The 27,195-nt window shown below is 43.4% G+C and overlaps 1 protein-coding gene across 1 annotated transcript in view; it reads right to left on the minus strand.

The window, feature by feature from the left end:
* TMEM39A (transmembrane protein 39A) overlaps positions 1-27,195 on the minus strand; it is a 448,606-nt gene that overhangs the window by 19,791 nt on the left and 401,620 nt on the right. Inside the window, exon 7 of the mRNA XM_044059483.1 lies at positions 6,682-6,802. Within this exon, the coding sequence (XP_043915418.1) occupies positions 6,682-6,802 (121 nt within the window). The remainder of the gene's footprint in view (positions 1-6,681; positions 6,803-27,195) is intronic.

Here is a 27,195-nt window from a genome sequence, read left to right on the forward strand (position 1 = left end):
AGCTTCAGACTGTCCAGATTCAGATGAAGGACCCTCGAGGGGTGCGAAAGGAGATCCTGAATGGGATCCACGATCCAAAGAGGAGCTAGAAGATGAGACCAAAGGAAGGGAAACCATACTTGGTGAAGCCAAAATGGGGCAATGAGGATCACTTTGCTCCCCGGTCGACAAGTTTTCTGTAGGAACTTCAGAATAAGGGGTACATGAGATAAGCATAAAGAAGACCAGGAGGCCAAACCTGGACTAGAGCATCTCTGGGGGACTCTCCCGGCAGGGGGGTTCAGAGCAAAGAACTCGCTGCACTTTGCGTTGGAAGGAGATGCGAAGAGATCGCAGCAAAGCTGACCCCACTCTAGAAAGATCTGCTCCGCTACTGAAAGATTCAGAGACCACTCATAAGGCATCAGAATAGTCCGGCTTACTTTGTCCACTAGAATGTTGGACCATCCCAAAATACACGTTGCTACCAGAAAATGACTAGTGGAGATCACCCATTCCCAAACTCTCATGGCCTCGGGACAAAGGGGGTAAGATCTGGTCCCTCCCTGTTTGTTGATATACCAGACCACCGACATGTTGTCTGACTGGATTGCAATGTTTCCCAGAGGTAGAAAGGCATGGAGGGCCTGCAAAGCTAAAAGGACTTCCCTCATCTCCAGAACGTTTATATGCAAACTGGTCTTGATCAGGGACCACATGCCTTGGACTGCCCTTCCTGAACAATGCCCCCCCCACCCTAGCTAGGAAATGTCAGTGGCCACTGTAGCTTGGGCAGGGGCTGAAACAAAAGGTCGTCCCTCCAAGATTTCCGAAGACTGCATCCACCAAAGAAGGGATGATCTGCAGACTCTGCTGAGGTTTATTGCATGCGACAATGGAAGATCCAACAAAGACCATTGCACCCCTAGAGTACTGTAGTACTCGCATATGTAATCAAGCACAGGGTAGAGCTGTTATCGTTGCTGCCACAGAACCTAGGGCCCTTAAGACAGACTCTGTTGAGGGAAGGTGAGATCAGTAAATGAAGGCGACATGCATCCTTAAATTTTGAACTCTCAGAGGTCAGGAAAACTTTTGTCTGTAACGTGTGTGTCTGTGCTCCTATGTATTCTATCACCTGGACAGGATTCAGAAGAGATTTGACTGTGTTGATTGTAATCCCTAGATAGTGTGCAAGATGTAGGAAATAGTATCTGGTCCAACAAAGTAGATCCTTGGTGGGAGAAGTAAGGAGCCAATCATCCAGGTAAGGGTAGACGTGAATCCCCTGAAGCCTCAGGTGAGCTGCTACTACTGCCATCACTTTGGTGAACACCCTGGGGACTGTGGTGAGACAAAAGGGTAGGGCTTGAAACTGATAATGATCGGCTCCTAGCTGGAAGTGGAGAAACCTCCTGGAGCCTCTGTGCATCCTTATGTGACAGTAAATGTCCTGGAGGTCGAACAAGCACATGCAGTCGTTCTCTTGCAGGTACGGCATGACAGACTGTAAAGTGACCATCAGGAACTTCTCTTTGGCAACTGACAGGTTCAGTGTAGACAGTTCCAGAATGGGCCTTAAGTCTCCTGTCTTTTTTGGCACCAAAAAGAACCTGGAGTAGATGCCCAATCCAGACTGATCTGGGGGTACAGGTCTGATGGCTCGTTTCTTTAGCAGCTTGAAAATCTCTAGCGCTGCCGCCTCCCTTTGCATGGGTGGTACGTCTGAGAGGTGTTTGTAAGGTGTAGGAAGAACCACAAACGGGACTGAATAGCCTTTGGAAATTATCTGAAGCACCCAATGGTCTGATGACATGGACTCCCATGCCACCAAGTGCAACGACAGGTGACCCCCGACTGCCTCTAGAGCAGAGCAGTCAGGCAACCCTTCAGGGTTGCTGCACGGGCCTGTTCGAGAACAGTTTTTGAGACCCAAAATTCTTCTATCCTGTTCCCCACTGCCTCTAGGGGAAGAGGGGCCCCGAGTGTCCCAGGAATACCAAGACTTCCGGAACCACATCTTCTTTTGCCCTTGCTGATTCCAGGAAAAGGATCTTTGAGGGTTCAAGAAGCGGATTCCGATGGCAGACAGTGTCTTCCCGACTTTCTCACTCTGGACCAAGGTGTCACGGAGTGTCTTACCAAAGAAGGAAGAGCCGTTATACAGGGCATTCACAAAAGATGCCTCGAAGGGTTCCATGAACTGACACAATCTGAGCCAGGCATTGCACCTCATGGACACGTCGGACCCAGCCACCCTAGCCGCTCCTTTGTCACCTGAGAGTCGCATAGACGTATTAGAAACCACTGTTACGGTAGCCATCCTCGCGGAGAACGTAGCCCTGTCCTCCTGCAACATGGACTTTGGGGGAGACTCTGCCAGTTCCTTAACCAAGTTGCGCTGTAGTCAAGTAATGTGGGACAGATAGTTCAGCTCCCTAATAGAAAAAGTCACTGATGCATAAACTCGCTTTCCCTAGGGGATCCATCATCCTAGACTTATGGTCAGGAGGATGGACAGAGGAACTCTCCTGGGCTAGTTCCTTTTTGGTGGCAGCTGCTACCACCATAACATCTAGAGGGGACCCTTTATTCCAAGCCAGTCTGTCTGCAGGGGGGCTCAGTATCTTGTCCAGGCATTTAGGGATTGGTTCTACAGTGTCCGGTTCCTTCCAAGCCCACGAGGTGACTAAGTCCACTAATGAATCCACAGGAGGGGACACCCAGGAAGTAGACAAGCCCATGCAGAAAGCCTCCAGGAACACGGATTCGTCAGAGGAAGGTTTTGGGGTGGACCAACCTCCCTGCTGGCACAAGATTTCCATGATGTCTCCAAAGGAGACATCCTCGGGAGGTGATCTAGGGGAACCTTCCCCATCATTCAAATCAGTGTCCTCGGTGAGGGCCTCTGAGGAGGAATCCAAGCGCCTCCTGCGATGAACCTCTTCGGTGGGGCTTTCCGGAGGGAACTCGCAAACCACTTGTTCCTCAGGGGGAACCATCTGGGGCTCTTCAAGCCAGGGCTGTCCCATGGTAAAAATGATGGGATTCACACACAAAGCAGAAGGAGTCAGGGTGGAGTCCGAAGATATAGTCAGGGGCCTTGATCCATTGTAGAGAACCCTTTCCACAATGTCAACCTCAGAGGGAGAGCAACTTTCCTGGGATACCATTAAGGGAACCGCTCTCCCCAGATCTGACACGGGAATCGGAGATGGGCCCGAAGTCGATGCCACTCTGAGAAGGGGGCCATGACCCAACAAGGTCGCAGCTGACAGAAACAGCTCCATCCCCCCTCAGATCCGACACCCAGGCTCCGGCTCCGAGAGCCACTCTGATCCGAACTAGTCGGATCAGACACACTCCAGGCAGCTGATGGCATCGAGGAAACCGGTTCCGTTGGCGCCGAACCCCTGACTAGGGGAACCTTCAGATCCATATACTCCGAAAACAGGGGTCGGATTGGAGAAGGAGATATAGGTGTAAAGAAGGGAAGTGAGCTCCCCCCTCCAAATGGCGAGGGGGTCGGCAAGACTCCCATCTGAATTTGTGTGCGAATACATCTCTGCATCATTTTATCCAGGTCAGCTTCAGAAAGACTGTGGGTGGACCGTGAAGAAGGCATGGACTCCGACCTGGCTGGTCGAAGAACCAAGGCTCTGGAAGGTGGTCTGGGCTCCTCTGGCTCTGGAGAAAATCTAGGAGATAGGAGCCGAAGAGAGTCACAAGTGCCTAGGCTGAATTTGGATGGAGGTCCGGTCGGTGCCAAAAGGTCCGGGGACCTCTTTCTCTTTTCCGATCTGTGCTCTCTCTCCTTCTCTTTGCCTTTTCTATGATTCGCTTCCACAGGCTTAAAGGCAGGAGGATGAGTCCCAGCCTGGGAGGGAGGAGAAACAATGACAGAAGTAGAAGGAGAGGCGGTCACAGCAGCAGCTGTGACCGAACAGAAGAGGCGGCCACCTCCGTAGAAGGGAGCAAGCCCTTCATAACTAATTTTGCCCTCCGATCCTTGAGTGCGCGCAGGCTAAAACCCGCGCAAATACTGCAGTCAGTAGCTAAATGGGCCACACCCAAACAAAACATGCAAAGAGTGTGGCCATCAGCAGGTGACAATTTGTGGCCATACTCAGTGCATCTCTTGAAAACCTGTTTAGGGAGATCAGCCATACCTCACTAAACAAGAAAACTTTTGAGAAAAACCACACTCCACTCACCACACACTCAGACAAGCACACAGAAGGCTGGGGGACGACGACTCTTAACTACTACAAACTACCTAAAACTAAGACAACAATACCTACACTCGACGCACCCACGAAGGGGAGGAAGAAGGAAAGCTATACTACCTGCACGCACACAAAAAAACACTGATAAGTTTGAAAAAGACCTACTCACAACTTGGAGCTCAAGAATCACGATGCGTTGGAAGCTGCAGCAAACGAGATCTGGGGGTTGGAAGTGGTGGTGTATTATGGGTAAGGGGAGGAGCTTGGAGCTCAGAGCAGATGCTTGTGAAGTTGCCGGCTGGGATCTGATACAGATCAGTTACCCACAGGTTGAAGATCAAATGAAGTAAACTACTTCAGATATAAAATTATAGCTACAGGAAGATCTTGGAAAGTATTTAAAATGTTACATAAAAATACACTAAAGTAATTTCGTTATTTTTGGGCAAAATTAATTATTTAGCTAGAGTGCATATGCTTCCTGGAAAAAAAAAAGATCTGTTATAGGCCTTTTTGAAGGAAGGACAAGAATAAATCCTGTTAAGAGGGGAGTATTATATATGGAAAGTAGCAAAGGAGGTCTAGGTTTCATTAATCCTGTTTCTGTTGCTTCTTTAATTTTGTATTATATTTTGACTGATAAGGAAAGGGAGGTTATGGGGATTGTATCAAAATGACTGCAGTGTTAGTATGGTGAGTGGTGGGACTGCAAAGGGAAAGTCACAAGGAAAATGTGTTGTGTGTGGGAAAAGAGGTAAAAATCAAAATAAAATAAGATTATGGGACTTAGAAGTCAAAAATACAAATTTGTCCCTTTAGGTGTAGTACAACAAAATCTTGAAAAAATAAGTGATAAATCCTTGGGAAGGGTTGAACAGTGGAATTGCTGATGCAGTTAAAGCAAGGAAAAAAAGATATGAAAATATTCCAGAGGTGCATCATTTTTTTTTTTTTTTTTTTTTTTTACAGAAGTTGAGTACAGATAAATTTTTGAAAAGGTAGTATGTTACATAAGACTTACCTCAAGATTTTGTAAAGAGGCAGAAACATCTGAACATTTTTTTTGTAAGGAGCTAGAAACATCTGAACGCGTTTTCTTTTTCTGGGGTCAAAAGAGACATCTGAACATGTTTTTTTTTTTGGTGGGGGTCAGAAGAAACAGGGTGGCCTAATGGTTAAGGTGTTTGCCTTACAAACACAAGGTGCAGGGTTTGAGTCTCACAAGGGATAATTGGCTAGGCTTAAAATGGCTTGCAAGGGCAGCTAGCCTAGTACTAATCTATTTCTATTTCTAAGAGTTATATAATTATAGGACAAGATTTTTAAGGAAAGTATTTCATTAGGCTGACAAAATTAAGTGAATATGAATATGGTAATTTATGGGTATTAATGATAATGAAAAGAGCAGTTATGTAGGAGAAATGAGACCATGAGTCACAAGGAACATTTCAAAAACTAGATTTAAAGAAATTTTATTTAATAAGATGTAGATTCTGACTGATATTATTATAAAGATTAGGTTTTGACTCTGGCAAAGAGTATGTGGAAGAAATTAACTGCTCACTTGACGTATTTGAATTTTTCTCAAGCTGTTTTTGCTGTATGAAGTAAATGTTTTTATATTACTGTATTAATATAGAAATTGATGGAAATAAGTGCAAATAAAGGACCTTTACTCTTTTCAATAGGTACCATGGGATCTTTTACACCCACCTGAGCTACCACCAATTCATGCAGTTGAGATTTTGGTTTAACGTCTCATCCAAAGAATTAAAAAATTACTGTTCCAGTCTGTAGTTTTTTACTTGTTGTAATGCATGTTTGCTTGATGTCTTAAGAGTATGTGTAATCATGCTTCAAGTGATCTTAATGGAAGTATCCCCAACAGTTTACCTTCAAAATGTCGAATGCCATAATGTCTAATGTTCATTTGGTTGAAAAATTAAATCTAAACCCAAAACATTGAATGATCAAAATGTCTAAATCATTTAATTGAAAAAGCAATGAGATCACCTATACTATTTTGCAGTGCCCCCTGCACCTCCCAGACCCCCCCTACTTAAATATACCAACTCCGATATTGCACTATAGTGCAAAAATGGCCAAATTCAATAATTTCGACATTGTGAGTTTAGACTAATTTTATTTCAACATTTTGATCATTCAAAGTAGTGCATTCAACCAATTCATTTTGAACCATTTAGCATTTAACATTTTGAAGGTAAACCATCTCCAACTGCACTGTGTTGTCATGTCCAAGCAATGCATATCACTGAAAATCATACTGCTTCTAGCATGAAACATTCATGACCTCTACATGGCTGTCTGTAATTTTGCCAAGCCATACCTATAAACAACCAGATTCTACTTGCTGAATTTATCCAGTCAGAAAGAAGAGAGAGAAAAACACTGCAGTTAGCTAAACTTGTGACTCCAAAAAAGTATCTGAAGTTCAATACTGTTCAGACATACTTACATAAAATCTTGCATGTGACACATCTGAAGGCACTGCTACATTGTAAGTCCCTACAGCCTTATACAGACATCGATTATGTCGTACCAATACACCCTGGGGCCAAATGGTATTTTCTGACCACCTGAAAAGGTAAGGTGAGAGAAAAAATGAAATCCTGCCAAGGTAGGACTATCCTTTCAAAGTGTTCCTGTAATCAAAGGTTGGCGGTTATTTTCACAAAACTGTTATCTATCTCTCCTAATGCATTTCATGTCATTCATCTTTCTTCCCTATGAAAGTCAGCAATTTAACAAACACTGTGAATTAGTTCATTTTACTAGTACAACTATTCAACTACTGGTAATTTATACACCTGTACTTTGTCACCATCTATGGCTCTGTACCACAGCTTAACCTTAACCAGAAAAAGCTGAATGGAGTAAATAACCAAGAGCACTGCACCAAAAATAAAAATCCAACAGTTTTATTCCACCACGATAAGAATTTAGCGCTTTCATCAAAAGTACATAAAATTGACTTCTTCAGAACTACATGACACACACAATGCTGATTTAAATAGCCTGCCCTACTCAACAATTAGTCAAACAAGAAAGATGTAATTTCCTGCTAAAAATGTCATTTCCTGCTAAAAAAGTATGTCATTTCCTGTTAGAAAAAGATATCATTCCATGCTAAAAAAGTACCACCCCACTAAAATAATACAACTGAATCATTGATCCATTAATCCCCCAAAAATAGAGCTTATGTTAAAAACATTACATAAAAAACAGCTTTTAGTTTTAACATAGAACTAATAGAAATGTTGTCATTGAGCCCAGGTGGCACACATGCATTTAACCTTATTTGCCACTTCAGCTCTAAAAATTCAAGAAAATCATCGACCGGTCCACCCCTTGTACCCAAGTCGACCTGGTCTAACACAAAAAACTTGAAACAGTGTGTGGGATATAATTTAGTATACTAAAATAAGGCATTGGTCTCCCTATGTTTGTTAATATCATAACTGTGTTGATAGATCCGTTGTCTTAAAGCTCGGACAGTCTTACCCACATAGTAACAGTCGCAAACTGTACAGGATGCAACATATACAACCCCCCTTGGTGTAACAATAGTACTTTTTATGTGTAGTGATTTTACCAAAATTCCTAAGTTTAATAAATTCGGCATCAATCACAAAAGAACAGTGGGTGCATCTTCCACATTTGAAAGTACCACCTAGTCCAGATGCCACCTTTTTTCTTTCAACTAAACCTCTGAAAGATGTACACCTTTTGTACACCACCAGGGGTTTTTCACCTAGTTTATTAATGATATTCTCATCAATACGAAACATGTTCCAACAATCACAAATGATGCTTTTGATGTCAAAAAAATCAGTAGTGAAAGTTAACACTAATGCCCTGCTATAGTTGTTCATTCTTTCAGTTGCTAGGGGCCTGGTTAGACCCTGAGGGTTGTCCAATAATGTTCTATAAACCACATTAGTTCTTTTTTGTTGGACCTCACCTATTATGTCCTTAACAAATTGAGGGGGTAACCTCTTTTCTGTAACATACCCAGTAGGAGGTCACACTCTCTAAGAAAATCAATATCCTCAGATACCATTCTGGCCAATCTAACACATTGTCCCTTCAACAAGGGATTTCTTCTGGTGCAAGGGGTGCCAACTCTCAAAGTGCAAAAGAGAGTTGGAGTATGTGGGTTTCCTATAAAGATGTGAGGTGAATCTCCCCTTGGAATAATCCTTCCTGATAGTCACGTCAAGGTAGTTCAAAATATCATGGTCCTTGGTCATAGTGAACTTCAGAAAAGTGGTGGCGTTGTTAATATAAGTAAAAAATCTATCCAACTCGTCTTCACTACCATGCCAAAATAAGACCAAACCGTCAAGGTACCGCCCATATAGTACCCACATGTCCTTGAACTCGGAGTTGACAATATACAGGTCCTCCCACTGGGCAAGTACTATGTTGGCAAATGATGGTGCACAACAGGCGCCCATAGCCACCCCTTGCACTTGTTTAAATATTTGCCCCTTGAAGGAAATGAAGTTATTGTCCAGAACCATCTCCATACAGGATCTGATGGTAAGAATGGTATCATGATTCAATGAGTTCTGCTTACATAAATAATCGTAGAACCATTCAATACCTACATCATGGGGTATTACAGGAAAGAGGTCCGTCACATCAATGGTGACCAATACAAGACATTCGTTGTACATTTCATGTTTAATCTTGGACAGGAAATCCCATGAGTCTAATAATTAGATCCCTATCATCCAACACGTTTAACTGAACAGTCAACGAACTTGGCCAAACTAAAAGTTTTTGATGCTTTTGCATCCACAATTGGCTGAAGGGGGGGATTAAGGACACTCTTGTGTATTTTTGGGATTCTGAAAATGGTCGGAATCCTAGGATGTTTTGTCTCTAGGAATCTAAAGGTCTCCAATGTGATTTGTTCATTTAATAACAGTTGTTCTAGATCTAAATCAATACGTCTATAAGCTATGTTAAGTTCATTAATGGAGACCTCGGTATAAGTATCACTGTACAGCAGGTCAATCATCCTGCTGTTGTAGTCCCTAGCGTCCATAATAACTAGTCCTCCCCCCTTATCAGGCTTCATAATCCGGATGTCACTGTTCTCCAATATATCATGTAATAGCCTTTTTTCCTTTTTAGTCAAATTGCCAGTCCCATCCTGTTCCACATAATGATTCCTGTGAGAGAGAGTTTTTCTAAATTGTCTCTCACAAAAAGATTCAAACACTTCCACTAACGGGTGCACAGGTGGAATGAATGTACTTGGTCTGATAAAGGGGCTAGCATTGACCAAGAGATTAGTAATAGGGTCACCCCCCTGTGAAAAGAAAAGCGCCAAGTTAAGCTTCCTAATGTAGATTTTGAAATGTAAAATAGTATTGATGTCAGTTTTACACGTTGGCACAAAATTAAGCCCCTTCGAAAACAAATTCTGCCCATTCAACAGTTACATTGGTCTTACTGTAACTGTACACCTTAAAATCATTACCAAAGTTGGAAATAATGTTTCCAACATTGGCATCACTCATCTCCAACGTTGCTGTTGTTGTGCCCCCCCCCACTGATTCTGGTAGTTCGATTGTCCATAGTGCACATTGCCTTGCCTCCCCCCCTCCGGTTCATTAACCCCTGAGATCTCCTTGGGGGGGGGGGGGGCGGGGGGGGTCTAAAGGGATGTTATGCTCAGAATTAACCCCATCATCATCATCATCATCATTAATAACATCACAATTATCCTGCCTATCAGCAGCCTAACCTTAAAGTGCAATCTGTGAATAAAATGAACACACTTAAGCTTCCTTTATGTTTTGTATACATTCAGCTATCTACCTTAAGTTAAGGAGAGGATGGGAGTAGGCAGTTGATATCTACTCACCCATTCCGAGGAGTGGGGAGGGTGTCAGTCCAGGTCTGTTGTTCCAATACCAGCAAGTACAGGCCTCTAACTAACGAAAGGCACACTTGTCGGCTTGCCATCATTAACACACAGATGCACTTGCTTGCACATGTGTCTGTGTTCATTAACACGCAGATGCACTTGCTTGCACATGTGTCTGTGTTCATTAACACACAGATGCACTTGCTTGCACATGTGTCGGTGTAGGAATGCACAAGCTTCAGAAGAGCACAGTAGACCCTGTCAGTAATGCGAGTACCCAAGTCAGCCACCCATGAGTGACCTTAAAACCATAAGAAATGCCCTTGCTGCCTGTACCGGCCAACACATCTGAGGATATAAGCCACCTCTACGGCTGTCTGGTGGATGGAACTTCTGGTTGGCTCTCGCATCCATGCTTGGGATAGCCAGTACAGGGGGACAAACAGATTGAAGACTAAAGAGAAAGAGCCTGATGGTCATCAGGCATAAATACAAAAAGGATCCAAAAAATATGAATCTATTTCTAGCATGCACAGTTACAGGTTTTAAACTCCACATATGTGAGAGAAGACAATGAAGTAAATATTCCAACAGGCACACAACCTCGTAAAGTTTCTCTTTGTCTCAACTAATACCTTAGTAGAGTTTTAACATGTAGACATTCTGTAAACAGCTGAAAAAACTGTCTGAATGGAGCAGTATAATGAATACTCAATCAAATCCTAGATCGTTAAGAGCATCGCATTCAAGAGGCAAAACTGCAGAACATTCGGACACTAGGTGGTACTCTGAAATGTTCATTATCAAGGGCCACCCTTCAGTACATCAGCATAATAACCATTATGACTGTCCTTTCACAGCCCAACTTTTCTTCCACCTCATGCTCCCATGTGAACAACTCTAACAGTAATTGGGGAAACCTATATGAAAGTAATAAATAAAAAATAAATAATATAAACCAACAGATACGCAAGAACCAAAACAAAGGAAATAAATTACCCATATATACCGATGGAATATGTAGCCACGGTGGTGCAGCGGTAGCGTTGTTGCCTCACAGCAAGAGGTTCTCCTGTTCAATTCTCAGCTGGAGTGCTTTCTGTGTGGAGTCTGCATGTCCTCCCCACGGTCACGTGGAGTTCGAAAGACATGCGTGAATGGGCATGTCTTCGTTGAAGGTTGGGTGTCGGGCTGGCAACTCGGCACCATAAAAATCTACTGCCAATCATTAGCGGACCAGAGTTCCGCTGTGGCGACCCCTAACCGGGAAAAGCCAAAAAGACAAACAAACATATACCGATGGAATATGTGCAAGTATAACCACTAGTTGATATGCCTCTGGAGATTTAGTGCTAGAGACAGTAGTCTACCTAATAATTTTACATTTGAGTACATCTCAGTAAATGAATATAATTATTCTCTGATGCCAGCATTACCCTATTCAGGTACATCACTCTGGTGATGTTGAAAAAAAGCCATGACTACAGCCCAGGAGACCAGAGTTTGATCAGCGGCTCAGAAAACTGACAAAGCAACAAGGAAGATGGAAGTGCCCAACTTGGAGAAGGAGGAACATGGTAGACATTGTCCAGTGAGTTCTGGTGGAGGTTAGAATGCAAAGGGGCATAAACCGAGCTGACAGTGGGGGTGGGGTGTTAGAGTGAGACACGACTACCATGCAGGCCATGTGCTCAGAGCAGCCCTCCCATGGCCTGCTCAGCCTTCAAATATGATGTCAGCACACTGGGCAAGGAGATTAGGGCAAAAATAAAATACCCACATGGTTGGATGAATGTTTCTCTGCTAGTCCCTTTCACCAGTTGGCAGGGGATGTACCATTCCCATAATGACCCTGTTCAAGGTGTTAATGCCAGTTTATAGCAGGAACCCCCCCCCCCCCAGTAGAGGAAGCTCTTCCACAAGGTTCCCGACAGGGATGGGGCTTATGGCAGGACAACTGAGCTACCTGAAGTAGCTTGAAAAAAGAATAAAAAAAAAAAATACTATCCTTTTCAGCACTGGGGTTGCAATGACATGGAACAAGCATTAAATCTCACGCATGAATGCAAACACATACACACACACACACACACACATCCACCATCAAGTTGGAGGATCGCAACTCACCAATAACATGGCTTTGAGATATGGAAGGAAACCAGAGCATTCACTGAAACTCAAAGATGACAAAGTGAAGCTACGCAACCACCACACAAAAGGAGTTCCATTAGGGAACAAGAAAGAGAGGGAAAAAAGAGCTAAATGTTAAACTTTGCACGACTGGACTGCACAACATACAAGAATTTCAAGCAGTTCAACATAAATATACACACAATAGTAAATGCCTATTCAGGAATCTCTGACAAAACATAAGGTAATACTGACCAATTAAAAAAAACACCTGCATGAAAGCACAAAATAATAGAGACCATTCAGGGCAAATTTTCTTGTACATGCCCTCAGTGGATATCACATATGACCTGTAAAACTACTAAAAGTGAAGCCCTGGATAAAAATGACTTCTTGAAAAAGGCAATGCAAATAAACAGTTGCTTGGACTAGCAACAGGCAAAGTTAACTACACCGTTTAAGAACTTTATATGTATCCACATCCCAGCTGGTAAAATATGGCTGCTTCTGAAATGAAACTCTTCAAAAACAATGAAATGTTATTTGGATAATAGAAATAGCAAACACATTCTTACACAGTCTCAACTAATCTGTGAGATGGTCCCTCTTGATGGGCTCTATATCTGTATTTCATATTTTTCAACCTATCAAAACTTGGCATTTTTTTGTCTAAGAAATGTTAGTGCTTGGGGATTGTTGAACCCTCATAACAATGCAATCTGTATAGTCACATAGCCTGTAGACTACATGTGCTCACTCAATTCCATGCACCATTCTGTGACCTCCCCTAGCCAGAAATAAGCAATAAGCATCTTCCTGCAGAAATATCAGTGAATGTGTCATACTCCAAATGCCAAAAAGTGATGCACTACACCTGCCTGACATATGGGAACTTCCTTGGAGGGACTCCCACTCACAGAGGTAGGGTGTAGAAACATTAACTTATCACAGTAGGTCCTCCAGTAGACCACCTGTTATGGTAAAAATTATCTGTTGCAGCTAACATCAAGGAACCTCTGTACAGCCCTACGGCTGGGTTTAATGTCAAGAACTAAGCTAAGTATAAGGAAACTGGGGGGGGGGGGGGGGACAAACCTGAACACAGCTGAAATGTCTTGTGTGCTGGAGTTTAATTCACCCAACAGAAACTCAATTCCCAGAGCTGCAGCCAAGACAATACAGTATGGAGAAGGGGAAACCAAGAGACCAACGTTCAAAGTACCAAAGTCTGTAAAGACATTCTAAAGCAAGCACAACAGGCATCTACTTTTGGAGTACAAGACTATGACTGCAGCAAAGGCTAACAAGTACAGCCACTTAACATATAGCCCCCACCTTATCATGAAAGGGTTCACATCTAGATCAAGAGAGGTCATTGTGCTCCTCTACTCATCACTCATCAGGCCCATAATTGAATACAATGCCCCATTCGGGATGTACCTTACCCGACACCTGCAGCAACTGGAAAGACCCCAAAAGTACCTCACCAAGAGGATCAAGGGACTCAAACAGATGCCCTACGCAGTTAGGCTAAAGAAACTCCAGCTCTACTCAGTTGCTTACCGCCTACTCAGAGGCAATCTGTGCCTGACGTATAAAGCCAGGTCTAACCCAGAATTAATGGACATGCTCCACCTCAGGAAATCCATTTGGATCTACACGCTCCAGGGACTTAAACCTCAGCACAGAAATAAATAGGACATGCTGGAGGGACAGGTTCATATCCCAGAGGCTCCCCTCACTCTGGAACAAAATCCCAATACATGTTAGGCAGAGCCCCTCAATGACCCTCTTCAAGGGAAATCTTGACGAGTGGATGGGAGATCGTAGGTTTACCCCGGGATCTCTTCTGTGTCCCTACTAGACAGAGGCACAGTAAACTAACCTTAAAAGCGCTATCTTCTGTGACCTACTATACAGAGGCACAGTCAACTAATCTGAAAGGGTGGCGAAAGCCAAACACACTCTGGCTAGGCTTATAAATGACCTAGGGCAGATAGCCTAGTATCAAGCTATGAACCTATGAACAGTGGAAGAGAACACCATTACAAGGTCACTAACAAGTGTATAACTGGCAACTGTAATCCTGACTCTCTCCAGAAATCAGGGAGAAAGGCTACCAATCCCTCTAATCACAGTATTATAACTGCTTTAGAAAACAGTTAAGAGGTGCACTCAAACAGTGAAGAGCCCTCTCTTTTCCCCAGCTTCTACCACAATTAGAAACAGGGAGAAATGGACTGGTCATTGAAAAAAAAAAAAAAACAATCTACACAGCAAACAGAATCACCCTAATTAAGAATCAAATGAGCTCTCTATACATGCTAGTCTGAAACTCGGTCTTCCTATAGGGGTAGGGCTGAAAGAAAGGTAGTTTAGACCAAGGATGACATTCAGTACTGTTGAAGCCATGGCCAAAATTGTGGACAGATAAGTCTGCCAAACAAATTCCATGCCCCCCCCCCCCCAGGAAGGGCTTCTTCAAAGTGTGTGTGTGTCTGTGTGTGTGTCTGTGTGTGTGTCTGTGTGTGTGTCTGTGTGTGTGTCTGTGTGTGTGTCTGTGTGTGTGTCTGTGTGTGTGTCTGTGTGTGTGTCTGTGTGTGTGTCTGTGTGTGTGTCTGTGTGTGTCTGTGTGTGTCTGTGTGTGTCTGTGTGCACGCACGTTGGGGGTGCACAGAATAAGCACTTCTAAAGGAAACGCTCAACCAGTCAAAGCTGGGCCACAATTCTACACTCTAATTGGAAATATGTACAGAAGACTACCCCTAAATCTGCATGGGAAAAACAAGCACTAAGGTGGAGTCAGCTGTTTCCCTGTTCCCCAAATCATGGGGATATCCCTGGCTAAGAACAGAAGAGTGCCCGGTACTACCAAAAGAATGGCAGCCCAAACCCATGCCCTACAATGCCACAAAGACTTCACAAAAAATGAGTGATTTTACTTTCTTTAAACTCCATGACAAGATATTACAACAGCAAGAATTCAGGAAAATATAGCACAACCAGTCAAAGCAGGGAAAGCATTAGCACCTCTAACACACTTTCCTAACAGCAAGAGGCCCACAATCTCAATAGTAATGGAAGGGCTAATCTCTGGACAGCACCTCTTCCAGAGGCTCTGAAGATGCAGCCAATGAAGCTAGTGCTTCAGAAGATGAGGGAGGGGCTCAGACTACCCTCTGGCATGCCCTTATTCACAGGAGTATGGAAAGCTAAAACAGTGAAGCCAGAAACAGTTGGACTCCACAACCCAAAAGGGCCAAAATCCCTGGTGTTAGCTTTGACTACTCAATAGAGCCCCCCCCCACAGTACACCCCCACCACCCCACACATGGGAAGCACCTAGCCCAGAACTGAAAGGCAGACCAGGGAAGCTATCCAATCTGCAAGCAAGCATCCATCAACAACAATAGTAAGACCACAAAAAGGGAAGGACCACACAAGTTACAGTTTTGGTGGCAATGCTCACCAATCTAGACCCTAAACAACGGGTAGACATCAGGGGAAAGTCTAAACATTATGGTGGGTCTGCTTGCACAGGCATCGCATAATTTACAGCAATGTTAATATCTTCAGCCATACCATCGCACCATGAAGGATGCAGTCACATTTCTACCCAGAAGATTCAACCAAATCCAAACTTCTGCCCTGAAATGTACCACACAGGCTACCAAATGAAGATTTCCTTGGTATTCCTAAAAGGCAGAGGGGACCAGTAAGGGACTCTCATATCTCAACATATTAAAAAAACACTTTAAAAAGACACAATATGAGCACAGCCAAGAATGGCATGTGAAAACATTTTTTGATGGCCCTACAGTGCCAGTACTGAAGAAGATGAGGTTGCTACCACCAATGGGAAGCCTCTGGCAGGACAAGTTTCTGGTCAGAAGTATATAGGTTTCTACTCCCTCAAAGATAGAATCACAGTAGCAGATGTCTGCTAGAGTCTACAGTAAGAGAACCTCAAAAGACAACCCCCTTGCAAGGGTTGATATACAAGCATATTAAACTAGAGGGACCAACTGTTAAGGACCTCAAACACTAAGGGAGGAACAGAACCCCAGGACAGAAGGGATGTCAAGGATACGAACTATATAAAACAACCAACTCATTCCAGCAAAGAGGTATGAAGGGGAAGGGCCAGCTTTTACACTCTGACCAAAAAAGAAATGGCCTTTATTGACCCTTTAGCCACAGAATCTAGGACTCCAATGTGGATGACAAGCCAAAGAGGGTAACAATAGAGAAGACCAAAAGATAGTGGGGGTGTCCAACAGTGTCACAGTCCTAATTTCACTGATACTAGAAGATGGTGCTCTCAGCCAAGACAAAATGGAACTCCTGTATGCAAGCCTAGGTTGCAACAAGGAGGCTGACAGGCAGAAACCCAAGAGATTTCTAAACCTCTGCGAGGGCACAACAGAAATTTGATTAAGCTATAAGAGAGATTAATCTTGTTCATGGAAGACTAAAAAATAAAGGAACTGGTCCCTTCCTTCAAATGGGGACTTAGTTCTACTTAAGGAAGCCATCAATCACAGCCAAAGAGGCCTGGGCCCAGAATACTTCCTGCAAGAAAGTTCATTATACAGCAGAGGAGCCAGTTCTCAAATGAGAAAGAACACAACCACAATAATCCATACAGGCATACAGGGAACTGGGGACCAGGATGAAGTGTTGTACTCATCTCCACCACGGACAGAGGAAGTCTGACTGGTCAGAACCCCTTTTCGGCAGAGGACCAGAGAGAAAAAGCTCCACATGAAACCTGTATCAAACAACATACATTGTAAGACATTTTTAACAGAAAGTAAACACGTGGCACACTGCACATTACAGCTATAGCGACAGTAACAAGTTATCACAAAAATAATGAATTAAACCAAACACTGCATACATCTAAGAGAAAGAGATAGAGAGACAGGTAAATTGCTCCAAGTATGCAAAACATATTGGGAAAAATTAACACAGACTGTCATTTTGAAAATGAACAAAGACTGTCATTTTGACTACACAGCACAAAGTTGTGTGTAGTGCTGCCCAAGAAGATGAATGTAATGTAAATTCTGGGAGAATGAGTATATAAGATGTCAATTAGAAGAGAAACAGGTAAGCCCCAGACAGGGGGTTGAGTGAGGTTCAAAAACAGAGAAGAGTGCACAGGAAAATTAAAAAGTGGAGAGAATGAAAATAAGATGCTGTGATGGCTTGGTGGTTAACTACTGTGACTATAGTGTATAGGGTCCTGGATTCAAAACGTGCCAGGCTGTTTATTTATCTGGGAGGGTGGCCTAATGGTTAAGGTGTTTGCCTTACAAACACAAGGTACAGTGTTTGAGTCTCACAAGGGGTAATTGGCTAGGCTTAAAATGGCTCGCAAGGGCAGTTAGCTTAGTACTAACCTATGAACCCAAGTAATTCGGGGGAAAGAGGAGAGAGAAAATTACTGGGTGAGAGACTGGCAGAGTTCACAGTGAGTATAATATGTAGTGTAGGAATATAAAATGAGCAGAAGAAAAATATGTGTTGCTAGGAGAGAAGTGATTAACCTGCTGGAAACAAGCAGTGACAAATGCAGTTTGTGGAATATGATAGTATTCTGAATTGGTGAGGGTTTTTATTTGCTTGAATGAGGGTGGGATCAAGTTCCATAATATGGCTACACAACAGGAATAGAGGTTATACTATCCCCACTGAAAAAAAAAACTTTGGCCTTTCTCCTTGAACCATTACAGGACGATAGAGGATGACTATGCTTATGTAACACGGCACATTATGTCACAACATTCATCATCACATGTGTGCAGCCAACTATTAAACATGGGAATTTCTGTTAACAATTATGCGGAATTCTGGCTTGTGGAAAGGAAAAAGCTAATCATAAACCCCATCAGTGGGAGATGTCGACAGAAACGCATAATCACTTTAATTATTTGGCTGGGATGGTACAAGGACCATTTTTAGTCATAAACAAGGCACAATGGCAATTCAACCAGATTAAGAAGATTATATTACTTATTTGTTTACAAATAATGATTGTCATGTACATTCTTAATCAAAACACAGTGAAATTCAATAAAAAAAATCAGTATAAAGTTACAATTTAAATTTATATTTTTGCAAGAAATCTGATGGAAATGGTTATGAGGTACTATTATAATCAACAAGCATGAAAAATTCTTTGTGAAAGAGTTCAACACTGTACCTGGATTAAGTATTAGTTATGAGACACTTTACTATTAATAGCAGGCATGAACAGCACTACAGCAAGTAAAGAAGCAGAAAATGTTATTCTACAAGAGATACAGATATCCTAAAATGATAAAAATGCACACCGTAACAGATGCAAATATTTCCACACAAATACACAAGAGGGGTGTGGAGAAAAGTTTCATTTCATCAATTATAACTACATCAAATGTGCTTCAGTTACGCTAGATGGGTTTTAACAAAAAGGAGTGGGTGATCTAAGTTATTCTTTGTCAGTAAAGCAAGTACAAATAAAACAGAGACTCTTGTAGCAGGTACAACCATTAAGAAGGAACTTTAAAGTCTGTAGCATTATTATTTATCTGACTAATTTAAAAGACATACAACACAAGTTCAATGAAATACTTGTGGAATAACTCTGCTATTTGGAACACAATCCTTTCAAACATAACACGCAAGTGGCACCTGGGAGTAATGCATGGGCTACCTAGGGTAACGAGAGTTGACACATCAAGTAATCTTTTGCTAGTTCCTTATAATATCGTGCCAGGCTGACAGACACTGGATCCCCTTTGAATGACACCTGAAGCTTAGCCAATTGTTGAAACTGATCATTTTTTTGAACCTATGAACAGAAACTCAATTCCCAGAGCTGCAGCCAAGACAATACAGTATGGAGAAGGGGGAACCAACAGACCAACGTTCAAAGTACCAAAGTCTGTAAAGACATTCTAAAGCAAGCACAACAGGCATTTACTTTTGGAGTACAAGACTATGACTGCAGCAAAGGCTAACGAGTACAGCCACTTAACAGAGGAAGAGAACACCGTTACAAGGTCACTAACAAGTGTATAACTGGCAACTGTAATCCTGACTCTCTCCAGAAATCAGGGAGAAAGGCTATCAATCCCTCTAACCACAGTAGTATAACTGCTTTAGAAAACAGTTAAGAGGTGCACTCAAACAGTGAAGAGCCCTCTCTTTTCCCCAGCTTCTACCACAATTAGAAACGGGGAGAAATGGATTGGTCATTGAAAAAAAAACAAAATCTACACAGCAAACACAATCACCCTAATTAAGAATCAAATGAGCACTTCATACACGCTAGTCTGAAACTCAGTCTTCCTATAGGGGTAGGGCTGAAAGAAAGGTAGTTTAGACCAAGGATGACCTTCAATACTGTTGAAGCCATGGCCAAAACTATGGACAGATAAGTCTGCCAAACAAATTCCAAGACCCCCCCCCAGGGAAGGGCTTCTTTAAAGTGTGTGTGTGTGTGTGTGTGTGTGTGTGTGTGTGTGTGTGTGGGTTGGGGGGTGCACAGAATAAGCACTTCTAAAGGAAACGCTCAACCAGTCAAAGCTGGGCCACAATTCTACACTCCACTAGGAAATATGTACAGAAGACTACCCCTAAATCTGCATGGGAAAAACAAGCACTAAGGTGGAGTCAGCTGTTCCTCTGTTCCCCAAATCATGGGGATATCCCTGGCTAAGAACAGAAGAGTGCCTGGTACTACCAAAAGAATGGCAGCCCAAACCCATGCCCTACAATGCCACAAAGACTTCACAAAAAATGAGTGATTTTACTTTCTTTAAACTTCATGGCAAGATATTACGACAGCAAGAATTCAGGAAAATGTAGCACAACCCGTCAAAGAATTGAAAGCATTAGCACCTCTAACACACTTTCCTAACAGCTGTTCCACAGAAGAAAAGGAGAGGCCCACAATCTCAACAGTAATGGAAGGGCTAATCTCTGGACAGCACCTCTTCCAGAGGCTCTGAAGATACAGCCAATGAAGCTAGTGCTTCAGAAGAGGAGGGAGGGGCTCAGACTACCCTCAGGCATGCCCTTATTCACAGGAGTTTGGAAAGCTATAACAGTGAAGCTAGAAAAAGGTTGGACTCCACAACCAAAAGGGCCACAATCCCTGGTATTAGCTTTGACTACTCAACAGAGCCCCCCCCACCGTACACCCCCACCACCCCACACATGGGAAGCACCTAGCCCAGAACTGAAAGGCAGACCAAGGAATCTATCCAATCTGTAAGCAAGCATCCATCAACAACAACAGTAAGACCACAGAAAGGGAAGGACCACACAAGTTACAGTTTTGGTGGGAATGCTCACCAATCTAGACCCTAAACAAAGGACAGACATCAGGGGAAAGTCTAAACATTATGGTGGGTCTGCTGGCACAGACTTCCCATAACTTACGGCAATGTTAATATCTTCAGGCATACCATCGTACCATGAAGGATGCGGTCACATTTCTATCCAGGAGTATTCAACCAAATCCAAACTTCTGCCCTGAAATGTGCCACACAGGCTACCAAATGAAGATTTCTTTGGTATTCCTAAAAGGCAGAGGGGACCAGTAAGGGACTCTCATATCTCAACATATTAAAAAACACTTTAAAAACCACAATATGAGCACAGCCAAGAATGGCATGTGAAAAAGATTTTGATGGCTCTACAGTGCCAGTACTAAAGAAGATGAGGTTGCTACCAACACTGGGAAGCCTTGAGATTGGTTCCAGGCACAGAAACTTTTCCATTTTTCAGCATAAGATTTTCTAGTTCTAGGCCTCCTTGCCTCTAAAATGATATCCATCACTGGTTTACTGAGGGATGGTAAAGGAGAGATTAGGTAATGAGCCAGGCTGCTAGGTTCAGTGTTTGAAGCTGAGGGTGCAGGATCTGGTTCTCCTGCTGAGACAATAGGGTAAGAGTCTGGGGCAGGTGCCATGGGGCCAAAGGTGACATACTGCACAACAGGGGGTACCAGTGTTGGCGTGGCCAGTCTGGTGCAATCAAAATTGCCCTTGGTTTGTCTTGTTTTATCTTTAGTAGTACTTTGGAGAGCAGAGGCAGAGGAGGGAAGGCATAAACTGGTTTTTCCAGCTGAAGGACAGAGCATCCACTTTCCATGCTTGTTTAAGGGGGGGTCCTTGTGCAAAATTTGTCCAATTGATAGTTCTGGGGGGAGGCAAACAGGTCTATACCTGGGCTCCCCCATTTGCTTGTCAACATGTTGAAAACCCTTGGTTCCAGATTCCACTCGTGTGGGTCCATGTGATTTCTGCTTAGTTTGTCTGCCAGTGCATTCAGTTTTCCTTATAGGAATTGAGCTTGTAGATACACTTGGTAGCTCAGGGCTGTGTTCCACAATGCCATGGCAAGTCTGCAGAGGGGGTAAGAATGTGTACCTCCCTGCTTGTTTATGTACCACATAAAGTGGTGTTGTCTGTCTTTACCATTAATTGTCCTGGAAGAATGTGGTCCTTGAAGGCTGTCAGAGCATTCTGTACAGCTAACATTTCTTTTTGATTGATACGCAGGTGCATTTGATTTGGGTTCCATTTGCCCTGAATGCACTTCCCTGCCAGGTGAGCCCCCCATGCATAATCTGATGTGTCTGTTGTTAGGGTTTGGGCGGCAGGGGGGTAGTGTGAATGGTCGTCTCTTGTTTTGGTGGCAGACCTCTGCCCACCAAAGAAACTCTAGGCGTAGGCAAGGTATGATAGGAATCAGTGCTTCTAGATCCTGAGAATGTTGACACCACAGGCTTTTTAGATACCATTGTAGTTTCCTCATATGCAGTCTTGTATATGGAATTAGAAGAATGCAGGAGGCCATGAACCCCAAGACTTGCAGTGTTTGCCTTGCAGATAGCAGGGTTTTTGTGGCCACTTGCTTGAAGTAGGTTGTCAAATGAATTTGTTTCTCTGGCGTGAGGAAAGCCATCTGGGAAGTTGTGTTCAAGCTTGCTCCCAGGAATATAATTTGTTGACAGGGTACCAGATGTGATTTCTTTTCGTTTATGGTGTACCCCAGACAAGTTAACACCCTTTGTACAAATACCAGATGATTCAGTTTGTGAATACCCTGGGCGCAGTAGATAAGCCAAAGGGCAGTGCAGAAAACTGATACTGCATGCAGCCTGCTTTGAAGCGTAGGTATTTTCTGCAAGATTCCCTGATTGGGATGTGTAGGTAGGCTTCCGTTAAATCTAGTGTTGCCAACCAGGCATTCTTGCCTATCATGGGAAGCAACTGGTGAAGAGTTAGCATCTTGAATTTTGGAATCATCAAAAAGGTATTTAGGATAGACAGGTCCAGGATAGAATGCCACGAGTTGTCTTTTCTGGGTACCAGGAAAAGTCTTGAGTAGAAACCTTGTCCCTTTTCCTCTTCTGGTACAGTCTGAATAGCCTTTAATCTTAAGAGAGAGAGTACTTGCTTTTTGAGCCCCTGCCCACTGATTTGGGGGTAGAGTTGGCCAACCGTTTGGGGATAGTAATGTGTGGAAGTGAAATCTGTATCCTTGGGAAACATGTTTAAAACTCATTTGTCCTGGGTAATGAGTTCCCAATTTTTTGCTTGCAGAGCAATCTTTCACCCTAAAGGAGCAGTCAGTTGAGAAGTGCTTGGAAGTTTTAAAGTTAAGTCACTGAGACAGCTTACCATAGGGGGGAGTCTTATTACTCCCTGATTTGGAAGTGGGAGCCCCTCCACTGCTTAGACCTGTGCGTACCCTGGGACTGAAGCCTGGGTATTCTGCTGGTTCTGGGTTTGAACTGAGAAGGCCTGGAAGAGGCAGGAAAGGACCAAATTTTTGAGGGCCAATGCCTACTACATCTAGGAGGCTGCACTTGTAAGAAATCTTTAACCGTTTGCATAGATTTAGCTTTTTCCTCCATTTTTTAAGAACTTCTTCTGCTTTGCCGCCAAACAGGCGGTCCTGATTTAAGGGAGCAACCAGCAATTTAGCTTTAACATGATCTGGCAAAGATTGCTCCTTATGCCAAGCATGCCTCCCAAGCACAGACCTGGTGACAGCAGCCCTGCAAGATGTCTCCACTGAATCAAAACCACATTGCAAAGTATGTTTTCCAACCTGTTCAGCAGAATGCAATAAATCCTGTAAATCCTTATTTTCAGCACAATCAGGAATCAACATCATTTTCTGTTTAAGCAATCCAATAATATGCTGCTACTTTAACATATGAAACTGGCAATTTAAGGCCCTGATGGCCAAGGTTGCAAAGGTATATACCTTCTTAACCCATCTATCCGGAGCCCTGGAATCTCTATCAGAGGGGGTAGGATTTTTGACAGTAGTAGCCTTAATGCCCTTGGGTCCCTGTGAAATGGTCTCAGGATCTGAAGTAGGAATTTTAAAAAGGAACTTGTAAGAATAAGGAACCCTGTAATACCTGTCAGGTTTTCTGGGAGCAGGAGGTAAAGAGTCAGGGGCCAAGCTAGATTCTGAAAAGGCATAGTCAACAATGTCCAGAACAGGAGGGACAGCTAAAGGTCTGTGTTGGACAGAAGTAAGAAATCTCTAAGCCTCTTTTTAGAATCAGAGTAATACTGGCTTTCCCAGTGAAAATGCTCCCTAAGAGTATGCAAGGTTTCACCAAAAGAAAAATCCTCTGGGGGAGAAGCAGAGGGAATAGAGTCCTCTGCATCAGAATCCTCATAGGTAGATAAGGGTAAATCCTGGTCATCAGAGGAGACAGAAATTTCAGAATCCTGGTCAGAAGTATCATAAGCAAATTCAGTCCTAGGTCTTAGAGGGGCAAGGTTGGCTTCCCCTGATTAAAGTAATAAGTTCTTCAGCCATTCTTATCATTTGTTTTTAGGCATATAGGTCTGACCATGCCGTCTGTGAAAATAAGTTGTCTCTCTTTGCAGCAGGATCCAGAAGAGTGCTTAAACATACGGACTTTTTGCCTTGGCCGGGAATCGAACCTGGGTCAATTGCTTGGAAGGCAGCTATGTTCACCACTATACCACCAATGCTACCGTCAGTTCATAGGTTCATACTAGGCTATCTGCCCTGGGGCAATTATAAGCCTAGCCCGATTTTGTTTGGCTTACGCCACCCCTTGATTGGAGTATACTGTGCCCTTTTTAAGGTTAAGTTTGCTGTGCCTCTGTCTAATAGTGACGCGGAAGTAATCCCTGGGACAAACCTATGATCCCCCATCCACTCATCAAGATTCTTCTTGAAGAGATTCAGTGAGGTCCTCTGCCTAACATGAATTGGAATTCTATTCCAGAGTGAAGGGAGCCTCTGGGTTATGAATCTGTCTCTCCAGCAAGTTTTATTTATTTCAGTGCTGAGGTGAAAGTCCCTCGAGCGTGTGGCTCTAAGGGATTTAGATTTACTGAGGTGGAGCATGTCCATTAATTCTGGATTGGACATGGCTTTATATGTCAGGCATAGATCGCCTCGAAGTAGGCGGTATGCAACTGAGTAGAGCTGGAGTTTTTTTTAACCGAGCAGCATATGGCATCTGTTTGAGTCCCTTGATCCTCTTGGTGAGGTACTTTTGGGGTCTTTCTAATTGCTGCAGGTGTCGGGTAAGGTACATCCCAAAAGGGGCATTGTATTCTATGATGGGCCTGATGAGGGATGAATAAAGGGGCACAATTACCTCTCTTGATCTAGATGTGAATCCTTTCATGATGAGGTGGGCTATGTAAAAGGTCTTTCTAACCACTTTGGCAATGTGGTTGTCAAAGGAGAGATTGCTATCAACTTGGGTCCCCAGATCCCTAATTACTTTCTCTGTACTTAATGGGTTACTGCCTATGTGGTAATTTGTGGGCACATTATTTTTGCTAAAGGGTATGACTATACACTTTTTGGCATTTAGCTTTAGACCATGGCTCTGGCACCAGTTATCCGTCTCTGTGAGACCTTTTTGAAGGATGTTTGTGTCAGCTGGAGAGTTGATTATGGGGCCTAGTTTGCAGTCGTCTGCGAACTTGTGAGCCATAGTCCTCGCACGTTGGCCTGTACCTCGGAAAAGTATATACCGAACAAGAGCGGTCCCAGGACAGAACCTTGTGGGATGCCACTTGTGACCGGTTTCGAGTCTGACATGACTCCAGCAACTCTCACTCTGTGGGTTCTGTCTTTGAGCCAGTTTGCGACCCTTCTTGTGACATAGGGGTTTATAGTTTCCTAGGTATGGTTCGAGTTTTAGGCCTAGAAGAAGAAGATGGCATCGGTTTAATATGCAAGTCAGTAGGCCTGAATACACCCTCAGAAGCCGGTACCTGCACAGTGGCTCCGGACCCATCCAAGAAAGAGACATCCGCAGGTTCCACAGTTGAAGCATCTCGCGGCATACCGAACTCCGAATGGGTCTCAGTAGAGGCCTGCAAATCTGAAGTAACAGGTATCAGGGGCTGCAAAAGCGCCTCACTGAGTACCGGCGAACTGGTAACTAGCTTAGGAGAAGTGTTGTCGGCAGCTTTGGACCTAGGCGTCCTGTCTCTGTCTTTATCTTTGCGTTTTTTCAGAATGTCGGTAGTAAAGTGGCTTACCGAAGAGATATCTGGATAATTGAAATGAGTACCAAAATATTTAGAAGTGAAAATGTACCGACGATGAATAGTTTGTGGTTTAAATAAGGCACAAAACTGACAGCGAGGTACGTCGTGGTCAGGGCCTAGGCAAAGAATACAGTACTAATGAAAATCTTTATGAGGTATTTTCTTTCCACAAGAAATACAATTATTGACTTTTGCTGTCATCGGTTTAGAGCAAGAAATTGTTTCCCCAACAGGGTACTTAGCTTTAGTTGAAGACTTCGGTTCTGTAACTCGATAACGAAAATTTCAGGATTCGGACAACTGGCACTTGCGAACTGCTTCTGCTTCGGGCACCGCATGGCAAGAAAGACTGGGGTAATAGAATCGGCTGCATCCTTTATACACCCGACTACCTGACGTCACGGAAGATGACACAGCAACCGATGCAGGACCCAAGACTTTAATAATCAGGCCAACTGAGGGCTACTGCAAGGAGATAACCCAAATGTAATGACTGCAACAGTGAAACACAAAGAACATCTGCACTTCCAGGAATCCTGGCATGATACGTTTCTGGATGCATTTCTGATAAAACAGTGGCATCCTATTTTGTTTTTTTCTCTTAACAATGGGCAGCCCACAGGCTCTGTCAGTTTTACTGGGTAGAGGGACTGTGTGTCCTGATGGGCTCAAATGGTTGCCAAAAACACACTTAGAAGTGTCTAGTAAAGGGGGGGGTGGCCGACAGGAATGATCTTATCCAATTCAGCAGAGAGGTGATCAAGTCCTCTACCATTCCCTGCTGTAGCTGAACTACCTTAAGGATAACCCTCAAATAGGACATCTTTCAGTACAGAGACTGCAATTCCTCCTCAGTTCGAAGCATACAACTGGGCTTGTAAGGAGACCAGCAAGCAGAATTCAAATGAGAAAGAGGGTCAACCTGTGGACACATCATAAGAGCAAAATGACACAAAGTTAATGAACTTTTGCTGTTTACATACCCACAGCGTCTCATTTCTTTGCTGAAGGCTGTTCCTCTATTCCTTCTTGGTAGTGTCTCCATTACATGTAGCTCTACTAGTATTGTTGGAGATGCTGATGAGGATGCAGTCAGATTCATGGGAAGACCAGTGGAGGTTGCTGCTTCACAGTACTCGGGATGTGGGACAGGTCACGCAGGCAACAATTTAACGAGGTCTGACAGAATGAGGCCAGCCAAAATGTAAACTGTAATTGTAAAAAAGTGACACTAAAGAAAGGACCTGCATCTGAAATCTCAAACTTATCTTTAATATGGAAGCTAACAGCAAATCAGAGTCAAACACTAGGCAGTGAAGGAGCAGTTTTTGTGTGTATGCCATTACTGGACTATGAACTGATGTAGGTCGTCCAGTCCAGCACTGAATGC

Source organism: Protopterus annectens, chromosome 17.part0 (assembly GCF_019279795.1).
Source record: "Protopterus annectens isolate FY-2018-M chromosome 17.part0, PAN1.0, whole genome shotgun sequence".
In the NCBI taxonomy this organism is placed as follows: Eukaryota; Metazoa; Chordata; order Ceratodontiformes; family Protopteridae; genus Protopterus; species Protopterus annectens.